At 43.5% G+C, this 13,623-nt stretch overlaps 1 protein-coding gene across 1 annotated transcript; it reads right to left on the reverse strand.

Moving 5' to 3' along the window:
* Nucleotides 1–554: 554 nt before the first annotated feature.
* On the reverse strand, nt 555–7,203 carry LOC120998380 (gastrula zinc finger protein XlCGF7.1-like). Its single transcript, XM_040429050.1, has 2 exons — nt 7,150–7,203; nt 555–2,259 (listed from the first exon to the last, which is right to left on the reverse strand). Exon 2 carries the CDS (start codon nt 2,186–2,188, stop codon nt 1,187–1,189), a length of 1,002 nt encoding a protein of 333 aa, XP_040284984.1. The 5' UTR covers nt 2,189–2,259; nt 7,150–7,203; the 3' UTR covers nt 555–1,186.
* Nucleotides 7,204–13,623: the final 6,420 nt, after the last annotated feature.

Raw genomic sequence — 13,623 nt, forward strand, 5'->3', positions numbered from 1 at the left:
GAAAGGTAAGTATAAAGTTAGCAGAGGCAGCGGAAGGGGGGGGGGGGGGATAGTGGCACCTGTGATTTGGCATGTATAATGTTATTGGGGGGGAGAGGGGTTAATGGGGGCACCTGTGATTAGGCACATGGAGGGGCTGATCTGGGGGACCGGGGGGACATGGTGGATGGCATGGAAGCACTGGGAAAGGCGGACATCATGGCAATCTGGATAGAGTGGCTGATGGCAGTGCCAATATGGGGGCACTGGGGGACATGGCATGGAGGGGCTGATCTGATGGCACTGGGGGACATGGTGGATGGTGTAGGAGGAACTGGGGAAGGGGGACATCATGGCAATCTGGATGGAGGGGCTGATGGCAGTGTCATCATGGGGGCACTGGGGGACATGGCATGGAGGGGCTGCTGATCTGATGGCACTAGGGGAGTGGGGGACATGGTGGATGGCATAGGAGGCACTGGGAAAGGGGGACATTTTTATAAAGCAATACGTTATAAGGTTTTTCTTATTAGATTACTCGATTAATCGTAAAAAATAATTGATATAATACGCAATTACTTAAATAATCGTTTACTGCAGCCCTGTCGGCCACGTTAGTTTGAAACCAGGTATCAGGTATTTGAGCCACAGGCTGAAATTGCATATCTGTACATTTTTTTAAAATTTTTTGTTTAACCAGTTACTGCAAATATTTTTTTTTTTTAATTTGATTCCATCACATTTATCTTTATCTAGTGCTTTAATGAAGTTCAAATACTCAGATGTCCTCATGTAAAAAAAAACAAAAACAAAAAAAAACACTATACAAAATCTATGGGGTGTCCTTCCTTTTTCACAAGGTCACTCTGGAGTCTCCTGCAGTGTGGGTGGACACAAGAATACAGTAAAAAGAGGCAATGTTCACAGGGAGAATTAAGCGTCACAAGGCTCTTCTTCTTTGTATCCACAATACTTTTCTTCCATAAGTCCCGGTCACCGCTGACCTAAGGTAAATATGATTTGGGTGTCTAGCAGATCCAGGTTAATTCCACGCACACTAAACACCTTTCATATTAACTGTTTAATGTCCGTGAATAAGTATAGAACATTTCGCCAAATTCTGAACAAAAATATGGTTTCTTCTATGTGAATTCTATGAGGATTTCAAAATTTGATTTCTTTGAAAAACATTTTCCATATAGAGACATCAAAATGGCTTCTCTCTTTGGTGACTTCTTAGATGATGCCTAAGACTGGCTTTAGAGATAAAACATTTTCCACATTCTGAACATGAATACGGCCTCTCTCCTGTGTGAATTCTATGATGTTTAACAAGACTTGACTTGTCTGTAAAATATCTCCCACATTCTGAACATGAATACATCTTCTCTCCTTTGTGACTTTTCTCATGTATAACCAGATTTAATTTATTTGTAAAACATTTCCCACATTCTGAACATGAAAATGGCTTTTCTCCTGTGTGAATTCTCTCATGTCTAACAAGATGTGATTTCTGCATAAAACATCTCCCACATTCAGAACATGTGTATGGCTTCTCTCCTGTGTGAATTCTCTGATGTGTAGAATGACTAGATTTATCAGAAAAACGTTTTCCACATTCTGAACATGAATACGGCTTCTCTCCTGTGTGAATTCTCTCATGTATAACAAGATGTGATTTATTTGTGAAACGTTTCCCACATACTAAACATGAATATGGCCTCTCTCCTGTGTGAATTCTCTCATGTATAACAAGATGTGATTTATCTGCAAAACCTTTCCCACATTCTGAGCATGAATACGGCTTCTGCCTTGTGTGAGTTCTCCCATGTGTAACAAGACTTGATTTGTCTGTAAAACATTTCCCACATTCTGAACATGAATATGGCCTCTCTCCTGTGTGAATTCTCTTGTGTTTATCAAGACCCGTTTTACGGGTAAAGGATTTCCCACATTCTGAACATGAATACGGCTTCTCCCCTGTGTGACTTCTTCTGTGTAAGGAAAGACCTGAGCTGTATGGAAACTGTTTTCCACATTCCCCACACTGATACCTTCTAACCCCTTTCTGCCCGGTAATTGTGGTAATAAGCTGTGATTGGTCAGGAAAGGTTTCCTCATCATTAAGAGGATTATATGATAGATCTGGACTGTGAAGGCCTGGGTGTACATTACAGGTAATGAGGTTTTCTTCTGACGAGCTCTGCATGATATCTTCATCTTCTAGTTTATAATTTAGTGAGAAAATTAAGTTTCCCCCTGAGTTCCTCCTTGAATGTCCTGTAATTATTAAAACAGATTTTGCGTTTAATTTAAGCCATTATAGACAATTTTATACTACTGCACATAGACCCTTGCTGGTTTTTAAGCCAAAGCTCGGAAGGGAGGGGATCTTGCAGGAAAAATTATTTGGTTACCTTTTCTATTCCACAACATGTATCACTGATAACTACAGGATTCTGTTCTACGCTAATTATTACATAACTAATATATTATTACATAAACCTGAACCTGACAAATATTAGAAATCTAAAATCCAACATGACAGTGAGCTCTGTACAGTGTAATGGCCGCAGTCTACATGTAACATGGTAATTACATGAGACACAGCACATCTCAGGCCGGAGTCATGGAGAGGACAGTGAGCTCTGTACTGTGTAATGGCCGCAGTCTACATGTAACAGGGTAATGACATGAGACACAGCACATCTCAGGCCGGAGTCATGGAGAGGACAGTGAGCTCTGTACTGTGTAATGGCCGCAGTCTACATGTAACACGGTAATGACATGAGACACGGCACATCTCAGGCCGGAGTCATGGAGAGGACAGTGATCTCTGTACAGTGTAATGGCCGCAGTCTACATGTAACATGGTAATTACATGAGACACAGCACATCTCAGGCCGGAGTCATGGAGAGGACAGTGAGCTCTGTACTGTGTAATGGCCGCAGTCTACATGTAACATGGTAATAACATGAGACACGGCACATCTCAGGCCGGAGTCATGGAGAGGACAGTGAGCTCTGTACAGTGTAATGGCCGCAGTCTACATGTAACATGGTAATTACATGAGACACAGCACATCTCAGGCCGGAGTCATGGAGAGGACAGTGAGCTCTGTACTGTGTAATGGCCGCAGTCTACATGTAACATGGTAATAACATGAGACACGGCACATGTCAGGCCGGAGTCATGGAGAGGACAGTGAGCTCTGTACAGTGTAATGGCCGCAGTCTACATGTAACATGGTAATTACATGAGACACAGCACATCTCAGGCCGGAGTCATGGAGAGGACAGTGAGCTCTGTACTGTGTAATGGCCGCAGTCTACATGTAACATGGTAATAACATGAGACACGGCACATCTCAGGCCGGAGTCATGGAGAGGACAGTGAGCTCTGTACTGTGTAATGGCCGCAGTCTACATGTAACATGGTAATAACATGAGACACGGCACATCTCAGGCCGGAGTCATGGAGAGGACAGTGAGCTCTGTACTGTGTAATGGCCGCAGTCTACATGTAACATGGTAATGACATGAGACACAGCACATCTCAGGCCGGAGTCATGGAGAGGACAGTGAGGGTGGGTGTAATAAAGGCTTCCAGTACTTTGTTGGATCCATTTCAGGCTGTTCTGTTTAGCACAAACACACATGGCACTGCCCACCAAGACCAAACCTCATCTGAGGCATGGTGGTGAGGAGATCATGGTTTGGGCTGGTGTGCTGCTGTAGAGCCTGGACGCCTTGCGCTTATTGAGGAAATAATGAATTCTCACGTGTATGAAAATATTTTACAGGAGAATGTGAGCGCAGCATTCATCACTTCAAGCTGATAAGAGACGTTCAGTGATGTATCAAGCTTGACCACACAATGAAGTGCTCATACGAAGAATAGAGAAAAGAAGCTTTGTCTTCTGGAATGGCCAGGGCAGAGGAATGACCTAATCCTTATGGAGATCATGTGGCACAACAAGGGATGTGCACCCAAGGAATCCCAGAAACTCTAATGAACTGAAACACAAATAGAAATAGGACCAAAGTTCCTCCTCACAGTATCATTTAATCCCTGGACAGGAGATCATAATTCACCATGATTTAGTCAGCCAGTGATTGGAGAAATGTTTGTCACACCAGCTTTAGATACCTACCTATGGTAAGTTTAGGGGCTCTCACAAATAGATGGTCTGTCCACTGGAAGCCCTTTATCTGAAACAGGTAAATCTTCAGCCACCCTTCCATGCCCAGTGTCTGCAAGTACCTTTTCATTTCTGAGGAAGGTTTGGCTGAAGGCTAACAGGACTATCTCCTGGTTAATATTGGTGTAGAATTTATATTTTTGCTTGAATAAAGGCAACTCCACCTTATCCTCATGGAAGGACAGATGAGGCTCCTTGGCGGACAAGGCCTTCTGGGACACCAGGTCTGGCTGAGCAAGAGCATCCAAAAAGATCTCCAATTTATGCTTAAGAGTAGGAAAACAATGTTCATCTTGAATGTTATGACAGAGACCTGGTCATCTCTGATCTTCATCAAGACATTCTAGTCCAGCAATATAGTAGGAAACACAAGCCAACCAGAAATTCCATGTGATGGAGAAGGCATCTAGGGCACTGATGGCTAACCTCCGGCACTCCAGCTGTGGTGAAACTACGACTCCCAGCATGCTCCATTCATTTCTATCGAGTTCTGAGAACAGCCAAGCAAGGGGGCATCTTGGGAATAGTAGTTTTACCACAGCTGGAGTGCCAAAGGTTAGCCATCACAGATCTAGGGCATATGGTATGACATAATGATTAAGCAAAATGTCCTGACTATGGCATTGAATATCATTACCATAAGGTCTCTCTGGTAGCTCCATCTCGCCACTAGTTGAGAAAACACTTCAGGATTGAACACTCCCGTGGAATTGGCTGAAAAGAGTGAGAGTTGTAGCTTGAGCATTCCATTGTCTGACCATTTTCCAGTCCATTATCGGTAGTGAGGACTATGAGATGCTTGAGATCTATCCACTAGAGAAGCAACATATTGGTCTGATTCAGGGAGCCCTGTTTGTTCTCCCACTCCACAAGGTCCATTTGAAAAGACCCAACATGCATTTTGGACCACAAGATTGTATATATTGCTGCTGACATGAGGCCAAAAGCCTGTTGTGTGTGTACTGGCAAATATAGAACTTCTATTCTACATTTCTCCACTCTGCAGGGCTATATCTAATACTTAGTTGTCCCTGATCTAGTGGGGGGAGACTAGCTGCTATAAGGTCTCCCATACACAGCACACAGATGAGATCTGCTCCCAAAACCTCTGTAGAACACCCTCAGAAGCAACATGATGGACAAATTGCAGAGGTACTGAGCACTGTAGCAGTGAATCCGGCACTGGCTTAAAGTTCCTTAAGTAAGCATCAGCGTAGGTGTGTCTATTTCTCTCTCTGCCTTCAGCAACTGCCCCCCCTCTCTCCCAATAGAGAGAAGGAGACAATAGTAGGTCTCATCTCTCGTTAAAGAACTTAACTGTGAACTGAGGGTGAATGCCAGGGTCAGGAAGAGAGGAATAAGTGACTGTTATGGGGAAGAAAGACATACTTCTGTAATAAGATATATTACAAAGTATTTTGGTCTTAACCTCCTAACAGTTGTGCCAGAGTGCTCCCGCAGCAGGAGGAGGACTGCTTTAGCTGATTAAATCTCTGGACTGGTAGCAGCTAGAGATATGGGCTTTGCTGGCATTTCAAGCTTTCAAACAATACCAGAAATCGGGACGGCAGTGAATACAGCTGAAAGTGAAAGTAAATGCAGATTTTGGATTTTCAGAGAGATTATCAGCTTGGGTAGACAGTATTTTACAGTTTGTTGGTCCAGTGCATTCCTGGCTTCCTAAAAGATACGAGGGCAGTTCTCCAAGCCTTTCATGATTATCATTGGAAGCTGGACTATGCCTGGATCACGGCTGACGTCACCTCACTGTATACTGTCATTCCTCACGATCTAGCCATTGTTTCATTGCAATGGTTCCTCTGAATTTATGCAGATTTCTCCCCTGCTTTTCAGGACTTCATTTGTCAAGTAGTTATGTTTCTGCTGCAACATAATTTCTTTATGTTTGATCACTGCTTTTTTCTCCAACTCACAGGAGTTTCCATGGGAGCAAGATTCTCCCCTTCTCTTGCCAACATCTATATGGCTTGGTGGGAGCACCATCATCTTTTTTTTCACATTCAAACCCTTGGGGGGCCTCCTTGGAGTGGTACGTTCACTATATCGACGACCTGCTGTTTGTTTGGTCGGGTGGTGTGGCGGCTGTGCCTCTCCTGGGAGATTTCCTCAATGATAATACATGTGGTCTAAAATTTACTTTACATCATGATGCCTCCACCATTCCATTCCTAGACCTTCTTTTGTTTGGCAATTGTGAGAACAATTCGTTGACCACTCATACTTATCGTGAACTGAGGGTGAATGCCAGGGTCAGGAAGAAGTGATTGTTATGGGGAAGAAAGACATACTTCTGTAATAAGATATATTACAAAGTATTTTGGTCTTAACCTCCTAACAGTTGTGCCAGAGTGCTCCTGCAGCAGGGGGAGGACTGCTTTAGCTGATCATATCTCTGGACTGGTAGCAGCTAGAGATATGGGCTTTGCTGGCATTTCAAGCTTTCAAACAATACCAGAAATCGGGACGGCAGTGAATACAGCGGAAAGTAAACGCAGATTTTACCGTGTTTATTCCCGACTTGATTTCTAACTGTGATATCTCCTGCTGATGTTGTGCTAATTCTGCGATTCTGGTATTTTATGGAAGCTTGGACTGCTAGCTTTCAAACGAGACCAGGCCCATATCTCTAGCTGCTACTTATCCATAAATATTAGCAGCTAAAGCAACCCCACCCCCACTACATTAATTTATAGACCTTGTTTTTTTGTGGGATGATTTTTTTTTTTTTACATAATTTAACATGAATATAATAACCTGGTTTGTTGTGATTCGGGGAATACCAAGTATATGCAGGTTTTATAATGATTTTTTGGGGGTCATTGCCTAAAAATGTAGAAATTGTGTTTTTTGTAGGTGACAGCCTTCCCTACAGGAGTTCACATACACATAGGTGGAGCCTCACCTTAAGGAACCTCCCAATCCACTTCCTTTATTAATTATTCCATACCTGTGATCACATCTCCTGGAATGTCCTCCTCCACCTCACTCTTACACGGGGGATCGCCCATGATCCGCTCTTCTTCATCCTCCACTTTAACAATAGTCAGATCTATTCCCTGATTTGTCATCTGTAACAATTCAGGACAATACAGCAGACAGGTGGGAAATCTAACAGATCCACATAAGAGACCCCCACCATCTATGACCCCTCTATGACTGCAGGACCCCCCTATATAGATGTGTATAGGGCTCAGCTCCATCTACCTGATGGTTCTCTGGGAGCTTCTCCTCTGGACAGTCCTGGGAATACAGAGGACGGAGACATCTCTCGGGGGGATTTCCTTCTATGAGTCCATCTGTAGGAAACAAACAGGGACAGAATAGATTGATTACATGTGATGATGAGATGATGGGAGTAGTATCCAGGTGACCCATGACAGCTCTCCTCCTTACACTGTTGATCGCCCCATAAATTTTTCTCCTCTTCCGATTCATCAATAACCACAACCTTAATATCCATCAGATTTTCAGCCTAAAAAAAAATAAAAAAAATTTAAAATGGTCTTTGGTTCAATCCCTTTCTGGACAGATTCTGGGGAGACTTCATCTCCATCTACCTGATGGTTCTCTCGGAGCTTCTCTTCTGGACAGTCCTGGGAATACAGAGGACGGGGACATCTCTCTTGGTGATTTCTCCTCCTGAATCCATCTGTGGAGACATAAGAACAGTGAGGAGCGGAGCGAGGAACTGGCTCACAAGAGCTTACAACTGTGATAGAAAGAGGGTCCCTGATGTACCAGGAAAACTTACCGTGTCTCATACATCTCCTGCAAGAGTAGATTAGTCCAGAATATGCCAGTCTCTAGTAGAGGGGGCTAATAGGTAGCAGATAAGCATATTATAAGGGGCATATAAGGGGCTGACCTCTGGCTTATTCACGCAATTAAAGTATTGACACATCACAAAAATATTCATATGTAGCTAAATTAGGTGCATGGTAAATTAACTGAGGTTTTTATGAGGAATGCCAAACTTCTGCTGCACTATGATGTGTAGAATGAAGACTGGATACTTTCTGCAGGTTTTCATAAAATAAACAGGTCACGAGTTGTTTGGACAGAGAAGATATTGAGCTTGGACCCATATGTAACTCTTTGTGTCAAGTTTCTTGTCTCGGTAAACTCTGTATCTCTGCCGAACACCAGACGAAAGAAGGTTGTAGTATTGTAAGCCCGTGAGGCATCGATTACTCAGATCTACTGCTGGTGATCGGGGGCACCTACAAATGGAAACTCACTTCTCAAAGTGGTTTGAGTCTTATGCTATTTCCATGATTGCTTATCCCTGTGCAGATTTGGGGGTAAGACTGTCAATGAACCCTTTTGTCTGTGTGTGTTACTGGGGAAATTACGCTATTTGTTTTTCACTCAGGAAGTGGGCTACTGTACAGAGGGGTCTGCGCTGGTCTTTAATGGGTTCTGTTTGCTGTTTTCCTGGTATTCTGGATATTGAGAAACATGAGGAAAGGACAGTCACCCAGCTAGAGAGCTAGGCTATAAAAACAGAGACTGGGTACTCGATAACTCCAGTAACTGAGGTGGGGATGCAGTTGGTTAGTCAGGGACTTAGCTGGAAAAGGTGTCACTATAGGTAATGGACAAAGCCATGGTCCCAGGGGCAGCTGGAGACCAGGTCTCCAGGAGTTGTGGGTGGCCCATCAAGGATTTTGAGAAAATGTTTAGGAGGGTTGGTATGTCAAAGAGACTGGGTGTTTGGACAGAGAGAAGAAGTGGTCAGATTTTAAGAGAGAAAGCATTTGCAACCAATTGACTGACCAAGCAAAGTAGTGGCTTAAAGTGTCTCAGGAAGGTGAGCTAGGAGTCTGCAAAGAGATAAATCGATGGGAAGACGCATGTGTACATCTTCTATGGTGAAGTTGGCGCCAAGTCCCCTCTGTACCCACAGAGTTCTAGTGCACTAAAGATTTAGGAAGAACGAGTAACAACCCTGAAACCCAACCAACCAGGTTAAAAATTCACAATACTCGAGACCTGGCTTCCAGATTGCTAGTGTCTGATGCTTGCCCCATCAACTTCTCAGGTGCAAATATTCTCAATGCTTTGAGATGGGGTGAAGCCATCATTGACTGCCCCTACCCCCATTACTGCCTGCACATTCCTTGGGGAAGATCTTCATCAAGTTCCAGATCCTCTATGGGCAGTAAGCTAACACTGTGGTCACAATTACTGAGAACAGTTACAGGGGTTCTCTCACTTTAGTAAATGGCATTTATCACATAGACAAAGTGAATACAAGGCATTACGGGCTGTATTACACCACAGATTATCTGACTAATATCTGTCCAATCACACAAAAGATCTGTGTGTAATTGGCCAATGATTGGACAGAAAGTCTGTCAGATAATCTGCTGGTGGAATACAGCCCTTCCTAGTGTATTGTTAGTCTCCATATTGCCTTCTTTGCTGGCTTGATTCATTTTTCCATCACATTATACACTGCTCGTTTCAATGGTTATGACCGCCCTGTAATACAGCAGCGGTGATCGTGCTTGGACAGTATAGGAAAAAGCACCAGTCTATGTGAGCGCCCACAGTTCTAGCCAGAGAAGCCTGTGCTTTTTCCTATAGCGTGCAAGCACGACCACCTCTGCTGGATTACAGGGTGGTCGTAACCAGGGAAATGAGCAGTGTATAATGTGATGGAAAGCTTCACTGGGGGAAAAGGACTGTTCTCCACCTTGTGTACTGGATTTCCCTTTAAGCCCAGTAATTGGTGCATGAATACCAGTGTGTCCTCTCCTCTGGCAGGCTGGACCTACCCTTCGTGGTGGAAAGCTAATTTAACACAGAGAGCTAACAAGAAGTTTCCGCAGTATGAAGATGTGGAAGAGAGTGACCATCTCTAGAGTCAGAGTGGGGGGCATAGAGCTTCCAGTGAATGTTCGCTTTCCTCGTGCCCCTCGCTGTGGAGATAGTGCAGCAGTCCAGTATAGATGTTTGCAGAGGACCTTCCATGGTCTCCAGTGGTTGTAGAATATTTTGTTTTGCTCAGGAGATATTAATCTATGTAACAAGACGGGGGCCCTTATGAACCAGGAGAAGACCCAGGAGATCAGTCACTACTCATGCTTGTAGCACCACAGCCCAGTGGGAGAGATCACCGATGAAGCTTCACTGCAGCTGATCAGTCATTGGTATGAATTACCCCCAGATATTTATATAGTTTGCGGTCATTTCACATACAAAAGTGCCTTGCAAAAGTATTTGACTTGGCCATTACAGAACATTCCACTTCTTTCGCTTAAAAAACTCTTTGGTTGCTTTTGCAGTATGCTTTGGGTCATTGTCCATCTGCACTGTGAAGCACCGTCCAATGAGTTCTGAAGAATTTGGCTGAATAGGAGCAGATAATATTGCCCGAAACACTTCAGAATTCCTCCTGCTGCTTTTGTCTGCAGTCACATCATCAATAAATACAAGAGAAGCTGTTCCATTGGCAGCCATACATGTCCACGCCATGACACTACCACCACCATGCTTCACTGATGAGGTGGTATGCTTAGGACCATGAGCAGTTCCTTTCCTTCTCCATACTCTTCTCTTCCCATCACTCTGGTACAAGTTGATCTTGGTCTCATCTGTCCATAGGATGTTGTTCCAGAACTGTGAAGGTTTTTTTAGATGTTGTTTGGCAAACTCTAATCAGGCCTTCCTGTTTTTGAGGCTCACCAATGGTTTCCATCTTGTGGTGAACCCTCTGTATTCACTCTGGTGAAGTCTTCTCTTGATTGTTGACTTTGACACACATACACCTACCTCCCGGAGAGTGTTCTTGATCTGGCCAACTGTTGTGAAGGGTGTTTTCCTCACCAAGGAAAGAACTCTTCGGTCATCCACCACAGTTGATTTCCGTGGTCTTCCAGGAATTTTGCTGTTGCTGAGCTCACCGGTGCGTTCCTTCTTATTAAGAATGCTCCAAACAGTTGTTTTGGCCGCACCTAATGTTTTTGCTATCTCTCTGATGGGTTTGTTGTGTTTTTTCAGCCTAATGATGGCTTGCTTCACTGACAGTGACAGCTCTTTGGATCTCATTTTGAGAGTTGACAGGAAGAGATTCCAAATACAAATCGCAGACTGGAAATGACCTCTGGACCTTTTATCTGCTCATTGTAATTGGGATAATGAGGGAATAACACACACCTGGCCATGGAACAGCTGAGAAGACAATTGTCCCATTACTTTTGCTCCCTTAACAAGTGGGAGGCACATATGCAAACTATTGTAATTCCTGCACCGTTCACCTGATTTGGATGTAAATGCCCTCAAATTAAAGCTGACAGTCTGCAGGTAAAGCACATCGTGTTTGTTTCATTTCAAATCCATTGTGGTGGTGTATAGAGCCAAAAAATTTACAATTGTGTTGATGTCCCAATATTTATGGACCTGACTGTATATTTAAGTTACAAGAGGCTACCCTTGGGGACACAGTCAGAGCTGATTTGGAGACAGATTTAAAGAAACGTATGACCCAAGCATTTGTTGCAATCTGTTCATTAAAGAGGGCCTAGAGTGTGAAACCTGTACCTTTAAGGAATTGGGGGATAATCCTATCTCCAATCCCTTCTGAAGAAATTCTAGAATTTTATTACCTGGAGCCGGACCTGGAAGGTCTCTAAATTGTAACCCTGCAAAGGACAAGAATTTTTTCAAGTTATAGTATATATAGAGACTTTTTTCCTACTTTTCAACAGGGTATTTATCAATTCATAAAAAAAAACACCATCTTTTAGCTAAAAGCTGCCTTTCAAGTTCCATGCCGTCAGGTGAAGGCTGTCTACCTGAGGGTGAAACACTGGCCCCTGAGAAAGAAGGCCCCGGGTTGCAGGGAGAACCCATGGATCCGTCACCGACAGTTTTCTCAGCCAAGTGAACCATGGCCTCTTGGGCCAAAATGGAGCTATTAAGATTATCCTCGCCTGATCTTCCCTTATCTTTTTCAGAACTCGAGGAATCAATGGAAAGGGAGGAAAGGCACAAGCTAGTGGAAAATTCCACCTGTGGAGAAAAGCATCTAGACCACAGACACGGGGATCCCTCCGGGGACAGGGAGAATTTTTTTTCTACCTTCCTGTTCTGGACTGAAGCAAAGAGATCTATGCATGGAAAACCCCAGCTGTCTACTATCTGTCCAAAACTTTTTGGATCCAGACTCCATTCCCCCTGGGAAATTATATGACGCTTCCAAAAATCTGCCTGGAAATTCTCCTTTTCCTTTATGTGGACTGCTGAGATTGACTTGCAGTACTGTTCCACTATCTTAATAATTGAGCTGAGCATTGACATCAGACTTTGTCTTCTGGTACCCCCGTTTGTTTATATAGGATACCACAGTTCTGTTGTCTGACATTATCCTCAAGTCCCTGCCTATAATTAATGGAAGTACTTTTAGAATCGCAAACTTTACCGCCATCAACTGTTTCATATTGGAGGATGCCAACTTCAGGCTTCCTTTCCATAGCCCCTGAAAAGATAGATCTTGAAAGTGGCCGCCCCAGCCCCAAGGGCTTGCGTCGGTCGTTAGGCATACTAAGTTGTTCCTTATCCATTGTCTATATTTAACCACCACTCCAGTTTGAGTAAGGTCTGGGCTGAAACCTCTATCTTTAATTCTAAGGGTTGCCTCTCTTTTTGCCAAGCTGTTAATATTTCCCACTGAAGATCTCTTGAGTGAAACTGGGCCCACATGACCACTGGAATACACGAAGTTAGGCTTCCCAGGATCGACATACCTTTTCGCAAGGAAATTTTTGGATGATTGATCAAAGTCCGTATCTTTTTCCCTATGTTCAAGATTTTGTCCTCTGGCAACAAACATATCTGCTTTCTGGAATCTAGGATCAGACCTAGGAATTGCTGGCACTGCAGAGGGTTCGGCTTCAATTTTATCTTGTTCAATATCCATCCCAAGTCCTCCAGGATCTGGATCACTTCCTGAACCGCTCTGCTGCAGGCATCCTTGGCCTCTGCTACAACCAGAAAATCGTCCAGGTATGGAATAAATAGTATGTCTTTCTCTCGAATGTGAGCAGACATCTCTGCCACTATCTTGGTAAATTCTCTAGACGCCATTGATAGCCCGAAAGGAAAGGGCCTGGAACTGCATGTGATTGATGACTCCTTTTATCTCCAGTGCTACCCTTAAATATTGTTGATGTTCTTGACAAATAGGAACATGAAAGTAAGCGTCTTTTAAGTCCAGTACAACCATGAAGCACCCTGTAAACAGATTTATTACTGACTTTATAGTTTCCATCCTGAATTTTTTTTAGCAGTAAGAATTTATTAAATTTGATATTTATGATGGTTCTGAAGGAACCATTGGGTTTTCTGACTAAAAAAAGCAGAGTAGAAACCCTCTCTCTCCTAACCGCTTGGCACTGGTACCAAAACGTTTTTTTTT

Source organism: Bufo bufo, chromosome 4, assembly GCF_905171765.1.
Source record: "Bufo bufo chromosome 4, aBufBuf1.1, whole genome shotgun sequence".
Taxonomy (NCBI): Eukaryota; Metazoa; Chordata; class Amphibia; order Anura; family Bufonidae; genus Bufo; species Bufo bufo.